This window comes from Malania oleifera, chromosome 4, assembly GCF_029873635.1.
Source record: "Malania oleifera isolate guangnan ecotype guangnan chromosome 4, ASM2987363v1, whole genome shotgun sequence".
NCBI lineage: Eukaryota > Viridiplantae > Streptophyta > Magnoliopsida > Santalales > Ximeniaceae > Malania > Malania oleifera.
This window is the reverse complement of record NC_080420.1, coordinates 103,347,129-103,372,703: the sequence shown is the minus strand read 5'-3', so window position 1 is coordinate 103,372,703 and position 25,575 is coordinate 103,347,129. Positions and strand designations below refer to the sequence as shown.

Genomic DNA, 25,575 nt, shown 5'->3' with positions numbered 1-25,575 from the left:
TCTTACTTGCCTAATTTTCAAAAGACCAATTTCCTAAATTAGAATAGCAAATTTGGCGTTTTATGCATAAGGAAACAATTTTACTTTATGTATGATATACCCCAAATATATTACCTACCATAATTTAAGAGGAGACTAGAGCCTAGCATTGATAAGAGCAGTTACTACCCTAGTCAATTGCTCGGCTAGAGCAATTGATGCCAGTGCCGTGATGACCAGAGCAATTCACGCCAATGCTGTAATAACTGGAGCGATTCACGCCTGCACCATAATTCACCAATAAATGGCATATCACCTTTGGGTCAAACTCTATCACTATAAATGGGGATTCAGAGAAGAGGCTAAGGTATCTCATTGTAACCTAAATTTACTATTGCATAAAACCTCTCAAGCCAATCCCTTACTTGGGCACCGGAGAGATCCCCCAGAGTACGCCCCGGGTCCTCCAAGCCTTGCTTATTTATCTCTTTTCAGGTGGTCGTGATCAAGGATCGTAAAGGTCGTTCGATTTTTGGCTGCAACAGTTGGCGCCGTCTGTGGGAACTTCTTGAGAGGTTTTCTCTTTCAATCTTGGATCATGACTACATCAAATAATTCAAAGTTGATGCAATGGCTCGATTGAGATCGTCCGAAATGCCGCCGTCTGACACCTAGATGTACTCGACACCGTCCTATCCATCGTCGATCGGGACCTTACCTAGCGCAAGCTCTTCATTCGCGGCCTTGGATGGGACACTACCATCAAGAACCTCTACAATCTCTTCTCCACCTACGGTGACCTCGAAGAAGTCGTCGCGATCCTTGGCAAGGTCAGCGATAAAAGTAAAGGGTATGGGTTTGTCGTGTTCAAGCACATCAATGGCGCTTTCCTCGCGTTGAAGAAGCCAAGTAAGAAAATTGACGGACGAATAATCGGGACCCAGCTTGTGGTATTGGGAAATTCCGGATCTAATGCAAATCTGATTGCAACTGATGTTTCTATGTGCAAGATTTATGTAGCCAACATGCCTATTCTCAAGGTATGGTTTTTTCTCCATCACACGATAATAATTCTAAAAGAAAAATAAATAGATGCCACAGTGTCAAATGCTTGAAGAGCTTCGCCTTGAGGGCTAATAATAATTAATAGGATGTTCTACAAGTCATTTAATTGATTGAACAATGACCTATGCATTAAATGCATAGTGGGGTCAGTAATCATGATAGCTACACTGCCAGTCAAATAAACAAAGCCAAGCTTTGAAATTCAAATGGTTGGCCGAATGCACTGTGGGGTCGGCAATAATGACTCTTCCACATTCATGTGCGCTGAACAGTGCTCTGAATAGTGAATTTGAAATTGCAATTGGAAATTTGATTTGAAATTGCAACACAGATCACCACAACAGTGCGCTAAACACTGAAATTGCACAATTGTAGCAAGTGCAATCAGCAAAACTCCAAACAGCAAAACCGAGCTCCTTAGTGACATTATGTCGAGCACCTGGAGCCCAATCAGCTAAACAATCCACACCATAATCAAAACAGACTGTTACAAAATCACCATCGTCAATGGTAGACATCTTGCAGATCTCAATCTCAAACTTGAATCTGTCACGGGCATGAATCACTTCCAAATCTGCAACCCCATGTCCGAAAAATCGAACTGGGAATAGCCTTTGATCGGAAATAAAGACAGAGAAAATTGGTGCAACAACCAATCGGACATGAAATCCAACCAGAAAAGAAACTGAAACATCTGCAAAACTCAAAGCCGCAAATGGTCGAACACATGGTGCACACACAGTCATCGTACACACAGCTTTAACCCCTACGAAATCAAAACTGTAAATACCTCTTGGGTTGAACAACCATCTCGGCATCAAAACTCATCAAAATCTAAAACAAAATCAAATTTAACAATTCCACGGTTCCCAAGAAATCTAAAATGAAGAATCACCGCCGGAAGACAACTTACACTTTATCTCTATCAACAAACTGGAACTAGAACTCAAATGAATCATCCACCCCTCACCAGATGATGTAAAGAGCATCCAACACCATAAAATGCTAAATCTTCAATTTTGAAATAAAAAAATCACCCGTTTGTTCATACCAATTTGGGGTCTTCGTCACCAACATTAGCCTCAACCTCTGTAGATCTACTACGAGGAGCCGATTTCATTGGTTCCGCTTTACCTCCAACCTCACATCGTTCTGAAACAAACAGCATATGACACACAATTTCCAATCAGAATCATTCGAAAATGACTCCAAATCGTAAATCGCCTTTCCCCGACCTGACAGACTCAACAAAGGATTCATCAGTGCCTACTATACCCAGATAATCAGAGGCAACTAATTCATTCTCTGATTCCAAAATGTGAGATTTTGCTCCTTCAAAACAAGAGCAACCTCCAAATCTTCTGCAACATTAAATCTTTGGTAACCGAAGTAGCTTTCCCGCTCGCTTCATATTACAGCATCTTTAAATAACTAATTGATCCTTCAAATCAAGAACTAAAGGAACCACTTTCCGATCGGACTCTTAAACGCTGCCCAGAAGTGCTGGAGGTTAATCTTTTCCCAGGAGGCTCAATTTACTCCATTAAGCTCAACAAAATTCAAAGCCACACTGAGATCCTTCCTAGGAATTGAAATCTTTGTATGATTAACCACGGATTTGCGAGAGCTCAGTCCTTGGCCATGCATCCCTCTCTAGAGACGGATGTGGATCGATTTTCTCTCTTACCTTCAATGAGATCCAGGGCAATTTCAATATCCTTTTCAGGATTAAATTATTTGTGAGGTTCACAAACTTGCAGGATTTGCATCCCATAGTCCACAAAATCAAAATTCAGTGAGCGTGGAATCAGCCCATAGGGAGCGTCCCTCCTAGGGAGGTTCCTTTGATCAAGTTAGTTGGTGAGAACAAAACCATTCTTCTAATGCAAGAATGCTTGTCAAGCCTCCTACCAAATCCAATCTTATTTGACAAGGCAAGCTGTCCATGGTTCATAGTAAGCCTGTTTAAAATCCAGCATGATTATCACACTCTAACATCTTCAAAACATGAGGCTAGTATTTCTGTTGGAGAGGACAATGTTGCCACACATTTCAAGGCCCTGCAAGAGGAGAGATGCACGGATGTACTGAAGTGTTGAGGCAATCATCCTTGCCTGATTCTCAAGGTATGGACTTTTCTCCTTCAAACTGGTTTCTTTTAGTAGGAACCTAATTTTTTATGTTGATTAAATAATGAATAATGGGAACAACTTGTCCTATCATTTGAAAATCACAGTAAGGTTCTCTATAGTAGGTAAACAATCCAAAATATGAGTACAACTCATTAGGCAAAGAAAAACCGGCCCAACCGACACTTGAAGACAACACAAAAGATGAGCACAACTCATTAGGTAAAGAAGAACCAACCCAACCGATGAGCATGTTCACGAGACCCGAAGATAGCCCAAAAGATGAGCACAACTCATTAAGCAAAGAAGAATTGGCCCAAAAGATGAGTACAACTCATTAGGCAAAGTAAAACTGGCTCAAAATATGAGCATAACTCATTAGGTCATAAAGATGGCCCAAAAGATAAGCACGGCTCATTAGGTAAAGTAAAACCAGCCCAAAAGATGAGCGTAGCTCATTAGGCCAGAAGACAGCCCAAAAGATGAGCACAACTCATTAGGCCAGAAGACGGCCAAAAAGATGAGCGCAACTCATTAGGCCATAAGACAACTCGAAAGATGAGCACGACTCATTAAGTAAAGTAAAACCGGACCAAAAGATGAGCACAACTCATTATGCCAGAAAATGCCCTCAAAGAGCTGCCCGACACAAAAGCTTCATGAAAAGCTGCTCGGCACAAAAGGCCTCACAAAGAGCTGCTCGGTATAAAAGCCTCACATAGAGTTGCTTGGCACAAAAGCTTCATGAAGAGTTGCTCAGTACAAAAACTTCGCAAAAAGCTGCTTGGCACAAAAATGCCCTTGAAGAGTTGTTTGGCACAAAAAGTTTTGCAAAGAGTTGTTCGACAAAGATGCCTCTCAAAAGAGCTGCTTGGAACAAACATCGGCTCGGATCAGCCTACACTCTGATGAGTTCGGTTTAGCAAAACCGAGCACACATCAACCTCGGCTCGAATCAACCAATACTCCAATGGGTTCGGCTCGACAAGTCGCATACGAAGCAACCTTGGCTCGGAACAGCTGACACTTGAACGAGCTCGGCTCGGTAAGCCGCATAGGAACCAACCCCGGCTTGGATTAGTCGACACTCGAACAGGCTCGGCTCCGCAAGCCGCATACAATGCAACCTCGGCTCGGTTCAGCCAACACTACAACAAGTTCAGATCGGCAAAGCCGTGCACGCATCAACCTTGGCTTGGATCAGTTAACGTCCCAACGAGTTCGGCTCGACTAAGCCATGCGTGCAGCCAAATCGGCTTGGATAAGCCAATAACTCACCAGCGCCAGCTCGGCAAGCCGTATATAAGAAAACGGCTCAACAAGTTTTTAAAAACAACAGAGAGAGAGAGAGAAGAGAAAGACAACTTTTGAACTTTGGAAACAAGCTTCAAAAATTTGAAACTGAAGGGGGGGCAACTGATATACCCCAAATATATCACCTACCATAAGTCAAGAGGAGATTAGAGCCCAACATTGATGAGGGCAGTTAGCACTCAAGTCAATTGCTCGACTAGAGCAATTGACCCTAGCGCCATGATGACAGGAGCAATCCACGCCAATGTTGTAATAATTGGAGCGATTCACGCCCGCACCGTAATTCGCCAAAAATGACATATCACCCTTGGGTCAAACTACATCACTATAAATGGGGATTCAGAGAAAAGGCTAAGGTATCTCATTCTAACCCAAATTTACTGTTGCATAAAACCTCTCAAGCCAATTCCTTACTTAGGCATCGGAGAGATCCCCTGGAGTACACCCCGGGTCCTCCAAGCCTTACTTATTTATCTATTTTCTGGTGGTCATGATCAGGGATTGTGAAGGTCGTTCGATTTTTGGCTGCAACAATGTACATGGAAACTTTTTTTTTTTTTTGTATTCCCTTACCTTTGAAAGACTTTCCTTTTTTCATTTACCAGTTAATGGGAGCTAAAAAGCCCTAATCAAAACTTAGGCGACCAACTCTAAAACCCTCGTACCTCTATATTCAAAACCTACCCTCCTTTGGATTTTACCCCTCAATTTATCCTAGAGTTAAATTTTCTATGCCTAAAACACTCTTCATACTCAAATAAAATGGTGGCAAGCACACTAAATTTTTTTGGTATTTTTTTGCAATTTTTTTAGATTTTTAACAATTTATAAGGATAAAAAATAGAAGAAAATACAATAAAATGCATAAAATATTTTAATAAAGGACAAAAACCCTAAACAAAACTAAACCCTAGAAATAAATCCTTTGAAAATTTAATGCGTCAAACTACCCAAAAAACCTATAAGAAAACTCATTTTTGAATTAGAGAAAGTTAAATTAAAAAAATAAAAAATAAATAATAGATAAATAAAATAAATTAAGAAAATGGCTCTAAAATAAAATATGGTTTTTTTTTTCTAGCTATTCCCTATTTTTTAAAGAACTTTTTGCAGTGGAAAACTATTTTTATTCATTTTTAAAACTTAAAACAGATTTATTAAATTAAATACATAAATAAATAACAAGACGATAGGGGGTGGACTAATCAACCAGTCTGCATGGACTTGTCAACCAGTCCAGAAGCAAACCGATTTAAGTAACCATATGCAAGTGACACGTGCTTAGGTAGGAACTCATACAACCTTTTCGGTTGTCTTCTTCGGGACTTGCCGAAGAGATGCCAAATACCTAGCCTAGTTACCTCTATGTTCCGGCCTCTTTCTACAGCGAAAATGTGCGGTGCCACCACTATTTGACTCAACAAGCTTTGGCAACCTTCCTGCAAACTACAAAATAGCTAAAACACATGCCAAATATGGCCTGTGCAACCATGGCCGACTGTTGCCGGTGACAATGGTGATGGCCGGAATTTCTTCCTTTTGGGGTTTTTTGCACTTTCTAATATGTATTTGGAACCCTTCGGTTTGGCTAAGGCCCTCTAGACCCTCTAGAACCCACCATGCACACTCGAAACACCTTAATCCTCTCCCTCTCTCTAAGCTACTACCTCTCTTTCTCTCTCATACCCTATCTTTTTTCTTTTCTTTGCCTTTCTGGCCATTTTTGACCCTCTCCAGCCCTAGGGCTACCCTTACATGAGCATGATCCCACACAAAACCCTAAATCTACAGTCTACTAACCCTAACCAACCTTGACTTATCCCAAGAACACACACACCCAAGCATGCTCAAAAAGGACTCTTTTGGAGTAAAAACGCCTTTCAAACTGAAACTTTAACCTTCCATGGATCAAAAGATTGAATCTTTATAAAAAAAATTTCAATTTTCACATGCACAAAAGGGGATTTTGCAACTTAATCATTTATGCATACTAAACTCATGATATCATGCACTAAATATGAAGATTAAAGACTTACCTTTATCTTGTGAAGCTTTGATTCTTCCAAAATCCAAAGTAATTTTTGCATTCTTCCTCTAGCTTGAATCTTCTATCTTCAAGCTTCAACCTTTCTTCTCCAATCTTCTTCTTTGCTCTTTTTCCCTTCCTTGCTTCTTTTGCTCGCTAGTTCTCTCTTTTCTCTCAGAGTGAACGTACTTTCCCTCCCCTTATGATTCAACGTTTGCCTCCCTCTTGCCAAGAGCTGCAACTTCCTTTTTATAGATAGGTAAAGGAGCTTGCTCTAGGCTCAAACTTCCAAAAAGGCCCTTTTAGAACAAGGAAACCCCTTTCTTGCCCTAAAAGGGTTTTGGCAACAAGGATTAGCTTTTCCAAGGAGAGGAGCTTATCCTCGTCAAGGAAAAATACTAAATTTTAACCTAATTAAGGGTTAATTAATCCTTAAAAAGTGCAATTTAAACACCCAACTTGGAAATACACAAAAAAATGGCCTAAGGCAAAAGGAAAGAGACTTCAATTATCCTCTCCTATTCTTCAATTAATTTCAATATGGACAAAATTAGATGTCTACGCCAGTATGCAAACTTGTTACAATAGCAATCCACCACTCTTTACTGTGAATATTTCCTTGTGAATCGAGTAATGACATGACAAAGCAATTCTCTATTATTTGTGAATCATGAAATTCCCTATCCATGTATGGTTGTAATGATTGAACTTATTGGTCTTGCATCGTTTAACCTTGTTGATATTGCTTTTTTTTGCCTTATATCTTTGAGAATATGGTCTATGAATGAGTTGTACATGCTGACCGAAAGAGATTAGGCCTTCTACATGTTAGATATTAGGCCTCTTTTTTACCCTCCTGCCATCATTGTAGCTTCATTGTCAACCACTACTTGAACAACATGTTCCTCTCCAGTTCCCTCAACAACTACATCCATTAATTTGAAATGAAATTATAGATTTAATCATTAATGTTACTATTACCTAATTAAAAATATTCAAGTCTATAAGACTATTTACATGGACCATCAAAATTAGAAAACTACCTGAAATAATATTCAGCAGTTTAGCTACACACATCCAAGGCATCAAGTTATGGAACACAGTGCCTCTATTGCAGTAAACTAAAAAATTTATTATGTGTCTTCTAGTTGGTCTAGACCAATCATCACACATAATGCTTACACCTCTCTCCTTGCTTATGCCAATAAAAGAGTATATGTAGCCTTTATATCATGATAGTCTTGCTCCAAATAAATTTTAGAAACTTCATAGGGGTAGGGACTTTCATCCCCATTCCAACCTCTTCAACAACCTCAAATATAGGCTGCATAAAGGGAGAGCATCCTATTATAAATTAAGAATTTTCCCATTACTTTTCCTAATTTACTCCTTAAACCTTTTAGGGGTTTGGTTTTGATTTTCAATTGCTTGGTAGTCTTTCTTCTTTCCAGAAAAGGATCAATCATCCTTAGTCAAGCTTCAAGGTCATCAAGATTTATCCATTGCTGTCCCTACCTCTAGCTTCCAAGAAACCAAGTGACCAAGCTCTACAAAAACCACTAGCACTACAGAAGAGCCAGCCCCCTTTTCAAATATTACTCCCTCTGCTAGTTCTTGCCCTAATTTCTATCTCTCTTCACATTGTTGCTATGAGACAGTGACTATATGCTTTCCTATTGAGTAAATCTTGTTCTTTCCTTATATGAATCTTCTTCATAACTTAAATTCTCAAAATAACCTTAAATTTGAGATTCCAGTTGTTCTTTTCTTCTTTAATTCTCCCTCTTCTTCTCAACATATTGGTGAAGGTGTTTCATCATTTGCTTTCTAATTGGCATGGTTACACTTGGACACCCAGCCACGTGACCTTTTTTATATACGATACCTCCTTTAATGGTCTTCCCACACAACAACATGCTTGCTGCCTCCACTAGAGTAGCAAAATGCCAACCAATGTCCTCACTAGATAGCTCCTCATTTTCTTTTCTTATCACGCAGCATCTTGATTTGATGATTTCTATGCATAAGAAATTGGTGATGGTTATTTTAGTAGTTTAGCATTATTAGTGTGTTAGTTTTATGTTGATAAGTGAGAGTTAATAAAGGTATTATGGTCATTGGTATGTACTTTGACATATATTATAAATAGAGGGAGAGGCCTATCACTGTGATTAGGTCTTCCATTTACCCAATTATTCATGTGGAAAAACCATGTATAATTAGTTAGCTATTTTAGGATATTCTTTTAATAACAGATTGTATCCTTAGAATTAGCTCTATACAACTAAGTTTCCTATTCTGTTAGGGTGTCCCATAAATCATGGGATTTGATTTATTAATTTACTTTTTAGGAATGCTAGGATTGTTGTATATATTCACATGTAATGTTCAGATCAATACATAACTCTTTTCAATTTTTGACATGGTATCAGAGTTGGTTAGTAGGAGGTCCTGGGTTCTAGTCATGTTGCCCGCAATTTAAAAAAAAAATTATTGCATTCTCTATTATAGGTGCTATTTATCATGTGTTTTTCTCTCCACGTGCTATCGGGCTGCACGTGCGGGGAAGTGTTAAAGCTTGATATACAGTGTTGGCCCACAACCTAATGGTTTAAGCTTTTAGGTAAAGTGGTAATCTAACATGGAAACTTCATGGAAAGCCTCCAACCCAAGAATGGGGCCAAAAAGGAGGACAACCACGGAACAATGGACAAGTCCACATTGCTGTAGGACCACAAGGTGAATCGACATTGTCGGAGCTGAGTAGTTTCAACCAAGAAGAGATTGAGAAGCTGAGATCACTTATCAACAGTCTTGGAAAACCTGAAGGATCTCCAGGTACTTGTTCTTTGTCTTATTCAGGTGAGCTTCCATCTTCTATTGGATTAAATGTCTCAGATAAAACCTTTACCAACTCCTGGGTCACGGACTCAGGAGCAACCGATCATATGACACATTTATCCAATATTTTTTCAACCTATACTCCATGCCCAAGCAGTAGGAAAATAGCCACAGCAGATGGGTCCTTGAGCACTATAGCTGGTTTTGTGGATGTGAAAATAAGACCATTAGTAACTTTGAAAAATGTCCTTCATGTTCCTAAATTGTCCACAAATCTGGTCTCTATACATAAACTCACTCAAGATTTATGTTGTAATGTGATTTTTGACAGTGTTAATTGTATATTTTAGGACAAGGATTCAGGGAAGATGATTGGACGTGCTAGGGAAGGAAAAGCCTCTACTATCTTGAAACACCAAGTTAGTTGCACATGACCAAGGGCGGATTATCTTCTTCCTTTATGTCAGAATTTGTCTTATCCAATACAGAAAAAAAATTTACTTCATCATTGCCGACTTGGACATCCATCGTTTAGGGTTATTAAAGTTATGTTTCCTTCCTTGTTTAAGGATTTAGATGTTGAAAACTTTCAGTGTGAGGTATGTGAACTTGCTAAACACAAGCGTGTACCTTTTCCAATTAGTTACAAAAGAAGCTCAATTCCTTTCTATCTTATTCACAGTGATATTTGGGGTCCATCTACTGTTTCTAATGTTTCTAGGGCAAGATGGTTTGTTTCTTTCATTGATGATTGCACTCGTGTTACCTGGATTTTCTTGCTTAAACATAAGTCTGATGTTAGTATTGTGTTCCCAAATTTCTATTCCATGATCAAAAACCAATTTGGGGTCAATATCAAAAGGTTTAGGTCAAATAATGCCAAGGACTATTTCAATCAAATTCTTACCCCATATTTTCAGACAGAAGGAATAGTATATGAGTCATCTTGTGTCAACACTCCACAGCAAAACAGGGTAGCAGAGAGGAAAAATGGCCATCTCCTTGAAAAAACCAGAGCTTTGTTGTTTCAAAAAAATGTGTCTAAGGTTTTTTGGGGGGAAGTAGTTATGACAACCACTCATCTGATAAATCGTTTGCCTTCAAGAGTCTTGGGTTTCAAGAGTCCTATGAACATACTTTCCATATTCTATCCAGACCTAACCACTACAAACAAACTTATTCCTAGGATTTTGGGTGTGTGTCATTTGTCCATGTTCACAGTCACAGCAAGGGGACATTAGATCTGAGGGCTCTAAAATGTGTCTTTGTGGGCTATTCTTCGACTCAAAAAGAATATAAGTGTTACCACCCTCTGTCAAAGAAATTCTATGTCTCGGTGAATGTTATGTTCAATGAACAAGAGTCTTATTTCACTAATCCTTATCTTCAGGGGGAGAATTCAACTAGGGAAGATAAGGAAGATTTTTTGCTTGATTTGCCATCAATTCCTGTGTCTAAAACGTCGAACCCTATACATGTACCTCCTTGTTCATCTTGTTCCAACCATGTACTTGAGAGTTCTTCTGAACTTGTGCCTGAAACACCAAATGAATCCAAAGAAAAGACCGATTCTGCTCCTAGAAATACCATATTTGGCAAGGTGTTCACAAGAAGGAAGATGGCTGTTCCTGAACCAATGCAAGTCCAAGAGTCCAACTTAGATCGTTTGAATGAGGTAATAGTTGTTAACCATCCATTGCCAGATGAAACTGAATCTAGTGTTGATGATGATGACCAGAACCTTCCAATTGCCATTAGGAAAGGAACTCGAAAATGCACAAAGCAACCATTGTACCCTCTTGCATTTTTTTTGTCGTTTAAGAATTTTTCACCATCCCATAGTCTTTTTTGTAAGCCTAAATACCATCACCATTCCTACCACATTATCTGAGGCTTTGTCCAATGGAAAATGGAGACAAGCTATGAATGTGGAGATGGAGGCGTTGGAAAAGAGCAAGACTTGGGAGTTCGTGAAGTTATCGGCAGGAAAGAAACTGGTGAGCTGTAAGTGGCTATATACGGTGAAGTATAGGGCAGATGGGTCGATTGAGTGATACAAGGCGCAGTTGGTAGCCAAGGGGTATACTCAAACCTATGGGATTGATTATTTAGAGACCTTTGCTTCTGTTGCAAAGATGAACATGGTTAGAGTCTTATTATCACTAGCAGCTAAGTATGGTTGGGAGTTGCAACAATTTGATGTCAAGAATACTTTCTTACATGGGGAACTAGAGGAAGAGATTTATATGCAGGTTCCACCGGGATATGGGAAGAATTTGGCCGCTTACACTGTTTGTAAATTGAAAAAGGCACTGTATGGCCTTAAGCAATCACCACGAGCATGGTTTAGGAGATTTGCAAGAGTTATGTTGGCTATGGGATACAAACAAAGTCAAGGGGATCACACATTGTTCATTAAACACTCTCCTTTAGGGGGAGTTACAGTCCTTTTAGTGTATGTTGATGACATAATAGTGACAGGAGATGATGCTAAGGAGAAATAGGTTTTGAGTCAATATTTGGCTAAAGAGTTTGAGATTAAAGTGTTAGGGAGACTGAAGTATTTTCTTGGGATTGAGGTTGCTCACTCTAGGCAGGGAATTTTTATCTCTTAACAGAAGTATGTCGCAGATCTTCTCAAGGAAACTGGCAAGACAACATGCAAACCAGCAAGTACTCCCATGGATTCTAATTTTAAACTTGGAAAAGCTGAGGAGGATGTCGCAGTAGACCGAGAAATGTATCAACGCTTGGTAGGAAGACTCATTTATTTGTCTCACACACGACCAGATATAGCATATATAGTGAGTGTGATTAGTCAGTTTATGCATAGCCCGAAGGAAGTTCATTTACAAGCAGCCCATAGAGTACTACAGTATCTCAAGGGAACACCAGGGAAAGGTATCATGTTCAAAAGAAATGGAGGATTGGTATTTGAGGCATACACTGATGCTAATTATGATGGATCAATTGTTGATAGAAAATCAACCTCAGGATATTGCACCTTTCTCGGTGGCAATCTTGTGACATGGAGAAGTAAAAAGCAAAGTGTGGTAGCTTGGTCGAGTGCAAAGGTTGAATTCCGGGCAATGGCTCAAGGTGTGTGTGAACTACTTTGGCTGAAGATCATCCTTGAAGATTTGAAGATTAAGTGGGATGGCCCTATGAGACTTTATTGTGACAACAAATCTGCACTCAACATAGCTCATAACCCAGTACAACATGACCGAACGAAGCACATTGAAGTTGACAGACACTTTATCAAAGAAAAGTTGGAGAGTGGATTGATTTGTACACCTTACGTGTCTACACATGGTCAACTTGCTAATGTCCTTACCAAAGGGTTGAGTAGCTCTGTTTTCCAAACTATTGTTTCCAAGCTGGGAATAGAGAATACCTATTCACTAGCTTGAGGGTGAGTGTGAGAAAACCGTGTATAATTAGTTAGCTATTTTAGGATATTCTTTTAATAATAGATTGTATCCTTAGAATTAGGCCTATATAGCTAAGTTTCCTATTCTGTTAGGGTGTCCCATAAATCATGGGATTTCCTATTCTATTAGGGTGTCTCATAAATCATGGGATTTGATTTATTAATGTACTTTTTAGGAATGCTAGGATTGTTGTATATATTCACATGTAATGTTCAGATCAATACATAACTCTTTTCAATTTTTGACAATTCAACATGGCATCATAGCACGATTTTGAGACCTAAAACCTAATTGTCACATTCACCATTAAAACCGAAGCCGAAAACCCTAAATCCACTGCATGTCTACCATCATATAAAATTCTAGGAACACTATAGCCCTAAAAACAGCCAATAGCTATAGGAAGCAAGAGCAATTGCCAAAAATTTCCTAGGCAGCACTGCTAGTTTAGGAACAAAAGATCCACTATAGATTTTGCATAATCAACGTCATAGTGACCCACGTACAATGCTAATTTTCCCCCCACTTGAATGTGAGTCTTGTCAATTAGGAAAGCATCATTGTGTTTCCTTTGCCTCTCTAGTCTATCAAATTGCCTTTAGCCCTTATATGTTAGTCCATTATGATGTTTGGGGTTCTAATTGTGTCATGTCAAAGTTGAGGTTTCAGTACTTTGTTACATTTGTCGATGACTATTCTTGAATGACTTGGTTGTATTTAATGAAAGACATTCTGAGATGTTTGTGCTTTATATTCTCAAATAAGGACTCAGTTTGGTATGTTAGTCCAAATACTTTGTAGTGATAATGCTAAGAAGTACTTCATTACTCAATTCACTGCTTATAAGATTAACTCTTGACATGATCCATTAGTCATCTTGTGTCTACACTCTACAACAAAATGGAGTTGCAAAGCAAAAAAACAAACATATTCTTGAAGTCACTTGAACCCTATTGTATCAAATGAATGTCAACAAAGTTTTTTGATGCTATGCTCACAGCTTGCTCTTTCATCAATAAAATGTCATCTCTATCCTTGGTGATAGCCTTAAGGCTTTTTTGTTCTCCCTCCCTCATATATTTGATTGTTGTCCTTTGTTCATCAATTAAATCTAGGAAGGGATAAGTTGGATCATCGTGCTATCAAATGTATTTTTCCTATGCTCAAAAGGATATTGATATTATAGAACTACCTTACATCGATTCTTTGTCATTGCTGATGTCACTTTTTTTGAGTCTACAATGTGCTATTCTAATTCCTTGAGTTTTGTAGACCTTGATGAGTCCCTTCCTCTACCTCGTCTTCCAAATCCTAACCTATTTTCTCCATCCAATCTTCCTACGTCTTCATCCAGTTTGAGTCATTGTCGCTTGGATCATCCCAATTTGCAAGTGTACACACGACGACTCAAGGGAGGAGAGGCTCCTCCAGCTCCCACTTCTACACCTCTAGTTCCTTCGTCAAATGATCCTCTTCCTCAAGTGGTTGATCCTCTTATTTCTATTCGAAAAGGTAAACACACTTGCACCCAACTTCCAATCTCTAAGTATGTTTGTTATGATTTCTTGTCACACCAACATACTTCTAGGATACATGGGCTCCATCCCAATACTTGGAAATGAGACCAACAAGTGACAACTTCTAGAGTTCTTTCAAGGCTTTGGTGGTGTGGATGACCCTCTTACAGTGACTTACTTGCATAGGGTTATGCATGGTTTTGAAACCTAGACCCCAAACCCAGGGGAATGTTGCCAATAGGAATTGAACCCTTGACCCCTAGGGGAAGAGGAAAAGATCTTTACCATTTGGCCAACCATGCTTCTGTGTTGTTGCTAGACAAACATATTTATATATTTTATATATCTCAATATGTATATCAAACATATATTATTGAGTGTGCGTGTGTATATTGTCTACATACATATATAATATATAATTGCATCTCTTAATATATACATACAATACATATATAGTTGAACGAGTGTATAATTATAATATTTATTTATATATGAATGCATATATATACACTCATAAATACATACATATATACATACATTAAAGTTTTTTTTTTTTTTTCTCAAAGTCAACCAAATAATCCTTGATGTATGACCTTAAATTTGGGTGAAAAATGAAATACAAAATTTTTGTTAAGTTTCGCCCAAGTTCATAAAAATTCAAAATATATAAACACATTACACAAAAACTTGAAAAGTAATTTTAATTGGATCAAATTATCTCCTAGTCTTACGCTATATTTTATCACTTCTAATGATATTAATATTATCATCACCAGCATTATATTCTCTTTGTAATATGTGTATATACATATGTGTGATGTTTATACATATATTATTGGTTCAACCAGCGGATTGACCCACCAGTTCAAACTGTCCAACCAACCCAGTGACTTTACCGGGTCTGGATTTTAAAACCATGGGGTTATGCGGTCTAGGGCTTGGTTTGGGAGTGACTGGCACTTAGGGTTGAGGGCTTGGTCTCAGGATCTTGGTTTTGATACCATGTCAAAGTGTTGTGTAAATTGGAAGACCTAATCACAGCAATAGGTCTCCCCCTCTATTTGTAATAGAGCCAGCCAAGTTCATCGTAGTGACCATAATACCCTCACTAACTTTTAGTTATTAACATAGATAATAATACTAAATAACCAAAAACACAGACAAGAAGCAATCGAGTTCACCTTGCTGAGTAGGTAATTAATTATTTTATCTCTTGGTTTATTTATTTTTGAAGTCTAATTGATTTTTAATTTAAGGATTTTACATGTAATTTTTTGTATTCCTTAATATCGTATAAATAATCATGATGTGGTAGGGTTTAGTTGGCTGGAATTAGTTGAATTGGACTCAATTGTGTTTTCCGTAATTTCATTTCTTCTCTTCTCCCCTTCCCCTTTTCTCCACAGCTGGTTCTACATCAAAGATGATTGTGAGAAACAGAGAAACATAACTTATTTATTCTGTCTCTCATATGTAATTTTATTAAAGAGACCAAGAAAAATGACAAAAATATACCTTAAAAGTGTGATGACCAACACGAAGCATTTGAAGCATACGTATATCTATTCTTCTTTATAAATCATTAATAAAAACCATTTTGGCACAGTTCGTTTTACAAACATTGTGGTGTAAGCAATGAGCCTGTTAACTCAACAATAAGAACTTCTAAAGGCTTATTTGAGACGTGCTTCTATTTGTCTAATTTTGCCTGCTGAATTTTTGTTTGATATTCAGGCCAGATCACAATTTACAAGACATAAGGGCCAAAATTTTCCCTTTCAAAACAAGAAAGATTAAAGCCCCTGAAGTTTTGCCTTCAATTTCAATGCCAGTTAAGAGGAAGGAGAGATCATTGTCAGCACTTGCAATAAGTGCTCCCAGAGTGTCAATGCAGAATAGCATGATGGGAAGGGGAACAAAAGCTATTGCTAGAAAGGCTGCAGCAGCACAAAGATGCAGTTTTTCAATTGAGGGGCCTTTCAAGAAAGAGGAACATTCTCTGGAAGATCATCTAGTGATCTCAGACTCACCTCAGACCCCAATTAGAATTGTTCAACATAAAGGGCAGGTAAAGCGGCTGAGGGATTGATTTCTTTTTTTGCATGTCAAAAATACTATTTTTTTTTTGTTTCGAAGTAATTTCCCCTTTAATCTACTGTATCTCAATTCATGTAGAATTATCCTGAGAATGAACATTGTAATGATCTGATGCCTCTTAAAGAAATGGACAGTAGTGCTGAACCATGTGAAGAGAAAATTGATCTCTTGGAACCCCTAAATGTTCTCGTGGAAGCTGCAAACAGAAACAACTCCTTTAAAGTTAATGCACTTGTGTCTCATCCCATCAAATCAGTGCCACAGACAGCCCCTGAAATGGAAGTAAATGTGCCTACAACAAAGGTTGATGAACATGGGTGCAGATCAAAAACCCAAGATACCTGTAATGAGATAATCTCTCGTCTAGGTTCAACAAAAGTAAAATCTAGAAGGCTTCATACGGTTGGCCATAAAGGAGCAGCAGGAAATATGTATGCATCAGCGCAAGTTATTCTTGATGCTGCAGGGCCTACGCATATACAAAGGAAGTGTCCGATTTGGTTCTCTTTAGTTGCTTCTGAAGATCAGTAAGAAAGCAGTTGTTTGTTGTTATTTATTTATTATTTAAGAAGCTTGAATTCTGATGGGTTGGCATTGTAACTTCTTGATTACATGTTAAAATTTATTTCAGGGAGGGAAGTGTTCCATTGCCTCAAATATCTGCATGTTGCTTGAGGATAAAGTAAGCTTTCTTATGTCGCATTGACAGCTTTTCCCTTCCTTCTGGATTGCTTTATACCGATGAGTTCTTTTAATTTAAAATTTGTTCATTTTGAAATTGTCATGGAAAAAATATAAAAAGTTTTTGAAATACGAATGCTAAGGTGGATTGGGTGGTACAACATTAAAGGATAAATTTAGGAATGAACTTATTCACAATAAGCTAGGTGGAGGGGCTGCTTTGAGGATTTGGGCAATTGAAATGTAGGCCAAATAGTGCAGTGTGCACTAGTGAGGAGTGAGCTAGTTATTGTTACTAGTATTAGAAGGGGCAAGAGTACACCTAAAATAACATGGAATGAGATGATGAGAAAGGATTTAATAACTCTTAAGTTGCCAGAGAAAAATGCTGTCAATTGTGTGAATTGGTGGAAAAGGACTCATGTAGCCGACTCCACCTAGTGGGACTTAAGGCCTGTTGTTCTTGTAGTTTGTGTTTTTATGCACCTATTTTGCTCCCTTTTATAGTTTTATGGCTTGTAGTTCTTAAACAACTAAACCTCTTAATGGCTTACTATTAGGGGGCCTTTGGTTCGTTGTATCTTTCAACATTCCCAAGAATGTGATGTCCCTGGTATCTTGCTCCCACATTTTTTTTGGAGCTAGGCAATCCCACTACTCTGGGAATGAGGGATTCCCACCATTGTGTTCTCATCCTCCACCAGGTAAGTTTTATGGCAATCCTATTTTTGGGACCAAATTGCTCTCACTATTTTGTACAATTGGACATTAATGCCCTCAAAATATTGTATTATTGCACCAAATTATTATGTTTAAAATAATAAAATATTATAAAGTAAAAATTAATAAAACATGAAAATAATATCAAAATTTTGATTTCAATTCAAATTTTGAAGCTCCAAAAGTATGGAAATTTTGATGGAAATTTCAATTTCAATGTCAATTTCGATTTTGATTTGAAAAAATAGTGGAAATCAGTAGTAAAGCATGGAATTCTTTTATGAAACTTTATAAATGGTTAACAGACGTAATAATATAAGTTTTAGGACTAATATATTATAAGTTAAATACATCTATGTTGTGTATGTGGTGGAAAAGTTGTAATATAATTTGTATATCAAACATATTTGTAAGATAATGTGCATTAAACATATTCAGTTAATATTTAATAAAAATTAAATTCCTAAATCATATAAATATTATTTATTATACAAATAGTGATAATTTAGACATGAATGGTTAGATAAAAAATGTTGTTGTAAGTTTATTTTTTCATATAATTTCAACAGCCTGTGTAATATCTTTTTGTTCTAATAAAAAAAATGAAATAAATTGAGAAAGAAATATCACTTCGCTCCTAAATCTCTCATTTGAATTATGAGGAATTTTGTTCTATAGTTAAAATTTCAAAAAGTTTAACTAAAATTTCAAGACTTCGATAAATTTCAAATGATTTGTTGAAATTTTGATGAAAATTATGTGAACGGAAATTGATTGTCATTTCGATTTCGAGGGTGACGAAAATTGGAAATTTGGACGGAAATTTGGACAATTTTGTGGAAATTTAAGACCATGAGTAATATTATTATGCTATAATAATATAACATAATGGTCAAATCTTGAGACAATATTGGCTCCAATTGTTTCAATTAAACGGATTATTAAGTATTGAATATTGAATTAATGATGGTTGAAAGTTTTAAAACATGGATTTAATTAGGTATATATATAAGTAGGTTTTTGTGTTGTAAATATAATTGTTATTCATAAATTGTTTATATATAGGTCAAAGGTATAATGGTTGTCTTCTTGAAATGAGTACAAGCATTCCCATATTGAACCAAGCACCAATATTTTTGTCCAACACATAAACCAAACAAAAATATTCCCATGAGGTTGGCATCCCATTTCCAGGAATGTCATTCCATGGGAATATTGTTTATTCCACAAACCAAACACCCCCAAGAGTAAACAGTGAAACATAATCCTACAAGTTAATAATATGTACTAAAAGTCGAAGCCTACCAACATGAACGAAACCCTTCCTACTGTTGGGTGGTCTATGGTCTTCTCAACCCCAAAAGCTAGCTCAAGGGTTGAGAAGGCCCTAGACCACCCAACACTGGTATCAGAGCAACAACCATAGCACCTCTAGTGAGCTTCCACTCAGGAGGTCTACAAGAGACTGGCATCCTTCCACTCGGCATTCTGTAGACGAGTTCGTGTTACTAACTGACGGGGGAGAGCTTGAGTGTTATGTAGAAGCCATGGAAGATGAACATAAGTCAAAGTGGGTTGATGCTATGCAGGATAAGATGCGATCATTGCATGAAAATCACACTTTTGAGTTGGTGAAGTTGCTTAAGGGCAAGAGAGCTTTGACAAACAGGTGGATTTACAAGGCAACTCAACAAGAACACACTTCACAACCACGGTATAAAGTTAGATTGGTTGTCAAGGGATTCAGACAGAGAAAAGGTATTGACTTGATGAGATTTTCTCTCCTGTTGTGAAGATGTCATCCATTCGTGTGGTTCTTGGGTTAGCCACTAGCCTTGACTTTGAGATTGAACAGATGGATGTGAAAACTACTTTCCTTCATGGTGATTTGGAGGAGGAGATATATATATGGAATAGCCGGAGGGTTTTAAGGTGAAAGGAAAAGAGGACTATGTGTGTCGGCTTAAGAAAAGTCTTTATGGTTTGAAGCAGGCACCCAAGCAGTGGTATAAGAAGTTTGAGTCTGTTATGGAGGAGCAAGGTTATAGGAAGACTACTTCTAACCATTGTGTTTTTGTGCATAAATTTTTTTATGGTGATTTTATTATTCTATTGCTTTATGTTGATGATATGTTGATTGTTGGCTTGAATTCTTCTAGAATTGATAGGTTGATGAAGCAGTTAAGTCATTCATTTGCAATGAAGGACTTGGGGTCAGCAAAGCAGATTCTTGGGGTTTGCATTCATAGATGTAGAAAAGACAAAAAGTTGTTTATATCACAGGAGCAATACATTGAGAAAGTTCTTGAGAGGTTCAACATGAACAAGGTTAAAGTAGTTAGCTCTCCTCTTACACACTTTAAGTTGAGCACAAAGCAAATCCCTTCATCATATGAAGTGAAGGAAGATATGGAAAGAATTCCATATGCCTCAGCAATAGGAAGCTTGATGCATGCAATGGTTTGTACAAGGCTAGACATAGCCCATGCAGTTGGTGTTGTTAGCCGGATTCTCTCTGATCTAGGAAGAGAACATTGGAATGCGGTTAAGTGGATTATGAGATATCTGTGAGACACTTCCAAGTTGAGTCTTAGCTTTGGGAGTGGCAAACCAATGTTGGTTGGCTATACAAATTTTGATATGGCTGGAGATGTGGATACCCGTTAGTCTACTTTAGGTTATTTGATCACTTTCTCAGGAGGGGCTGTTTCTTGGCAGTTGAGGTTATAAAAATGTATTGCACTTTCTACAACTGAAGCAGAGTTTATTGCAGCAACGGAAGCTTGTAAAGAGTTGCCATGGATGAAAAAGTTGTTTTGGGAGCTCGGTTTCAAGCAACAAAAATATGTGTTGTTTTGTGATAATCATAGTACTATTCACCTTGCTAAAAATTCTTCATTTCATTCGAGATCGAAAAACATTGATGTAAGGTACCATTGGACAAGAGATACTCTTGATGACAGGTTGATAGCACTTGAGAAAATTCACACCGATGATAATGGCTTTGATATGTTAACGAAGGCTCTAGCAAGGGAGAAGCTTGAGACTCGTCGCTCGACCGCCGGGATGGCGAATACCCCCACCTAGCCGGGAAGGGGGAGATTTGTTGGGTTGGGTTTCCCTCCTAAGTGAGGATGGCCCAAACTTGCCCAAAACGGGCCCATGTGTGGAGAGACCCATTTGGGAGAATAAGGTTAATAACCCTATCCTTTGCTGATGCAAAGTATGGTGAACAATCAAAAATAAGAAAGAAAAGAAGATAGAGCTGTCGCTGCATAGAGAGAGAGCTGTCTAGTCTTGATCAACTGCTCCGATCAATGAGCATTTGTGGTCCGATTGAGCTGAAATTTTATAGGGATGTTCATGACGCATGAATCTTCATTGTGAATAGTGGAGATTGGATTATGAGCATTCGATGTCATTTTTTAGCCTGTGGACAGTAGCCTCGGTTTTCTGCCGCCGCATAGAGAGAGGGCTATCCAGTATTGATCAACTGCTCCGATCAACGAGCATTTGTGGTCCGATTGAGTTGAAATTTTACAAGGATTCTCATGACACGTAAATCTTCATTGTGAACGGTGGAGATTGGATTTTGAGCATTTGGTGTCATTTTTTAGACCGTGGACAGTAGCCTCAGTTTTCTGCCACCACATAGAGAGAGCTGTCCAGTCTTGATCAACTGCTCCGATCAACAAGCATTTGTGGTCTTATTGAGTTGAAATTTTATAGAGATGTTCATGGCATGTGAACCTTCATTGTGAACGTTGGAGATTGGATTTTGAGCATTCAGCGTTGCTTTTTAGCCCGTGGACAGTAGCCTCAATTTTGGTGAGATCTTTCTTTAATTCTTGTAGAAGTTGATTTAAGCCAAGGAATTGTATTTCTTGAAGATAGTTGCTGATTGTCTCTAGTTGAGATTAGAGAAGATGTTGATAGTGGAATTGTTTGAGTGGACTACGGTCCCGTGGTTTTTCCTTTTTCATACCGAGAAGGTTTTTCCTATAAAAATCGTTTGTCTTGTACTTGTGGTGTTTGGATATATATTTTCCGCATATATATTGCTCTATTTTATAGTTTCCTGCAGATTCACACAGAGAGTTTGAGTATTGTTGTTTCTCCCAACACCTGCAACTTCTTAGGTTTTCACATTTAGTATATTCCTCTTAGCAACCAGATATGTAGGTTGTTGCTCTAAATGGGCTGTAGAGTTGTTGTATGGTTGCCTTGGCAGCTAGGCAGGACCCACAAAACCAACTATCAGGAGGCACATGGCACCATTGCCAAGTTGAATAAAATAATGTGTGGCAGCAAGATTCAAAGAGCAATTGCATAGTGTGATACTCTTACACATTACTGGGTAAGAATTTTTTTAAGGGCTTTAATTTATTACTCCTTTTCTTTAAGTTATGTTGGATGGGTGAGATTAAATTTATTTTGAGGGTTAGGATTTAGTTGTGCTGATCACTATTTATAATTTGCCCTGTTTGATACCACTTAAAAGTACTTATAAGAACTAATAGTGAATCATTTTTTTGTAATTGTTAGAGAGACAGAAGCCCTGAGTTTACTGTTTTATTTAATTAATGGTAACGAGGATAATTTAGTCATTGACTATTAATATGTTGAGGGTCAAATGGTCTGTGAGTTGTATTCTCTCCTTCAGTGAAACCAATTTTCTCACCCTCTTCTCTCTTCTTTTCTATGCCCTAACCCTAATCATAATTCCCATAATTAAGTTAGATCTTTCACATTTATAACAGAAATAAGTTTGCTTAAGAGGCAAACATCAGTTTTATAATAAAGACTGTCATACCATCCTTTTCTTTTAGGGCTGTTCACCCAAATTTCTTATTTTCTTGTTTTCTCTTAATTTTTTATTGCTTGGAAGATAGGTCATGTTATGCTACTGTTCACCTTACTGTAATTGTGCCTTTATTCTTGGTGCAGCATCAGTGATTAGTCAAGGATTTGGATATGATTTTAGACCATGAGTAATTCAGATTATGGATCTAATTGTGACAAAATAATGTGAGAAGGTTGGATAGAATGAATTAGGAGCAGGGACAGTAGAGTACTAGGAAAAATTATTAGCATAATTTTTTCTTAAATAAAATTAATATTTTTTTCATTATGAACTTATGGAATGTCATAGAAAAACTTAACAATTGTTAGTATTTTTTTCATTACCTGCTGGTAGAAATTTTATATGGTCAAACCTAACTTTGGACTATTGTTCAATTAAGTGTTGCAATTTATTCATCACTTTTCATTGTAAAGTCTAGAATATCAACCTCTGAAGTTGGCAACTATATTCTATGGAGTGTAAATATTCCTCTGCATGCCTATAAACTTATTCTTTGACCCTGATTTTTCTTTTGCCCTCTCTATCCCAGGGATAGCAGTTTGCCTGTCTCATTTATCCAAAAATACCTTGTGAAGAAGCTTGATCTAACAAGTGAAGCTGAGGTGAGTTCGTTCTTCATTCCTTTTTTTAACTTCCTAGAAGTAGTAAGGCTGTTCGGATGCCTAGTGCTTTCTATCTTTCTTTTTGTTATATTTATGACTTCCAATTTTTGATCCCAGCCCAGACCTGGAAAAGTGACTGACCAGGGCCTTATTGATGACTGTACATTGCTATAAAATGTGCCTTTTCCTTTTTGTTGTTGTTTATTTGAAAGTGCAAAAGCCATAATGCATAAGCAAAATTGAAAGCAAGAAAGATTAAACTGTTAGAAAATTTCCATAAGAAGGATCTTCAGCTTATTTTATGAACCGTGATGAAGTGAAGATAAGGAAAGAAAATCAAATTTTACCTTACAATATTTGCATTGAGATAATCGAACTTTGATGCAATTAACTCTTATTTTCTTCTATTCCTGTTGATCAAGTCTCCATCATACAAAAAACTCTTGATCTTGTATCCCCTTACTCTTATGTTTGGCCTAGTGATGGAGATTCTACCAAACTTGATTATTGAGTGGTGAAAGGGACCAAGAGCCCTTTATATAGAAATCCATAAGCAATTCAACCCATCAAAGAGTCATAGACATACATATGACTTTTTCCTTCTTCCAAGATGAATGTACATTGATTAAATGTGATACATTCCCTAACGATACACTAATTAAGAAGGTTCATGACTGTGACCAATGCATCTCCATTATTTCAATGTATCTTGATTGGGAGACTTTTCATTAACCATCATAGATACATAACTTTGGTCATTGTATCTTACATACCAATAAGTAAGGCACTTGACTTTGGTCAATGTACCTTCATATATATATATATATATATATATATATATACATTAATTAGTTAAGATATAGTTTAATAATTAATTATTTATATGTAGGCATACATGCTATGTGATCATGAAGATCACCCACACATATATATAAAAATTTCCAACATTCTCCCACTAGATCAAATGATCACATCAAGAAACAAATTTCTTTTATTTAGATTAACATTCACTATACACTTAACTAAACAAATGACTAAGGTGGATAATGGTGGCTTTATGTAAACTAACATAAATCCTTCCATATATCACATGCTTAGCATTTATTTAAATAAGTTATAATGAGGAAGAATATGAACTATTCAGTTATGTTCATATCTTAAACTGGTCCCACAATAATGTCAAAACATCATAAACATTTTTCATCGTAGTTCATTCTCATTAATGTGCACATATACAACAAAACAAAACCAAGCCTTAGTCCCACTAAGTGGGGTCGGCTATATGAATCCTTTTCCGCCAATTTATGCGATCATGGACCATTTCTTTTGATAGATTCAAAGACATTAAATCCTTACTCACTATCTCCTCCCAAGTTATTTTAGGTCTACCCCTACCCCTTCTACTGCCCCCCACAGTAACTAAGTCACTCTTCCTCACAGGTGCACTATAAGGCCTACGATGCAAGTGTCCATACCATCTGAGTCGTCCTTCCCTTATCTTATCTTCTATAGGAGCTACACCTAACTTACCACGAATATGTTCATTCCTTAATTTATCTTTTAATGTTATACCACTCATCCATCTAAGCATCCTCATCTCGGCAACTTTTACTTTTTGGATATTATATTTCTTCGTCGCCCAACATTCTGATCCATATAGCATAGCTGGTCTTATAGATGTCCTATAAAACTTCCCTTTCAATTTTAAGGGTATTCTACGATCACATAGAACACTTGAAGAACTTCTCCATTTTACCCAACGTGCTTTAACTCTATGCATTACATCATCTTCAATTTCTCCTTCAGCTTGCATAATAGATCCAAGGTATCGAAATCTACAAGTACTATTTATTTCTTCATCATCAAGTTTAACTTTGTCTCCAATATTCCTCCTATCATTACTAAAATTACATTTCATATATTCTGTTTTATTTCTACTTATCTTAAAGCCTCTGGATTCCAAAGCTTCTCTCCATAATTCTAACTCAGCCTCTACTTCATCTCTAGTTTCATCAATTAATACAATATCATCTGCAAACAACATACACCATGGAACCTCCTTTTGAATACTCTTAGTCAATTGGTCCATCGCTAAAGCAAAAAGATAAGGACTCAAAGCAGATCCTTGATGTACACCTATGGTAATTGGAAATTCTCTAGTTTCTCCATCTATAGTCTTTACACTAGTCATTACTCCATCGTACATATCCTTAATGACATCGGTATACCTACAACATACACCCTTTTTTTCTAAAACCCACCATAAAACTTCCCTAGGTATCCTATCATATGCTTTCTCAAGGTCA

General features: G+C 37.3%; 1 protein-coding gene across 6 annotated transcripts in view; it reads left to right on the top strand.

Annotated features, from left to right (window-relative positions):
• Positions 1–25,575, top strand: part of LOC131152632 (E3 ubiquitin protein ligase DRIP2-like) — a 65,880-nt gene that overhangs the window by 22,833 nt on the left and 17,472 nt on the right. For 5 of the 6 annotated variants that reach the window (XM_058104384.1, XM_058104387.1, XM_058104383.1 and 2 more), the window contains 4 exons: positions 16,040–16,373; positions 16,481–16,929; positions 17,034–17,084; positions 23,197–23,269. In XM_058104384.1, coding sequence (XP_057960367.1) covers positions 16,040–16,373; positions 16,481–16,929; positions 17,034–17,084; positions 23,197–23,269 — 907 coding nt within the window. Of the gene's footprint in view, positions 1–16,039; positions 16,374–16,480; positions 16,930–17,033; positions 17,085–17,643; positions 17,788–23,196; positions 23,270–25,575 lie in introns of all 6 variants that reach the window. The other variant, XR_009136068.1, reaches the window with a different exon arrangement.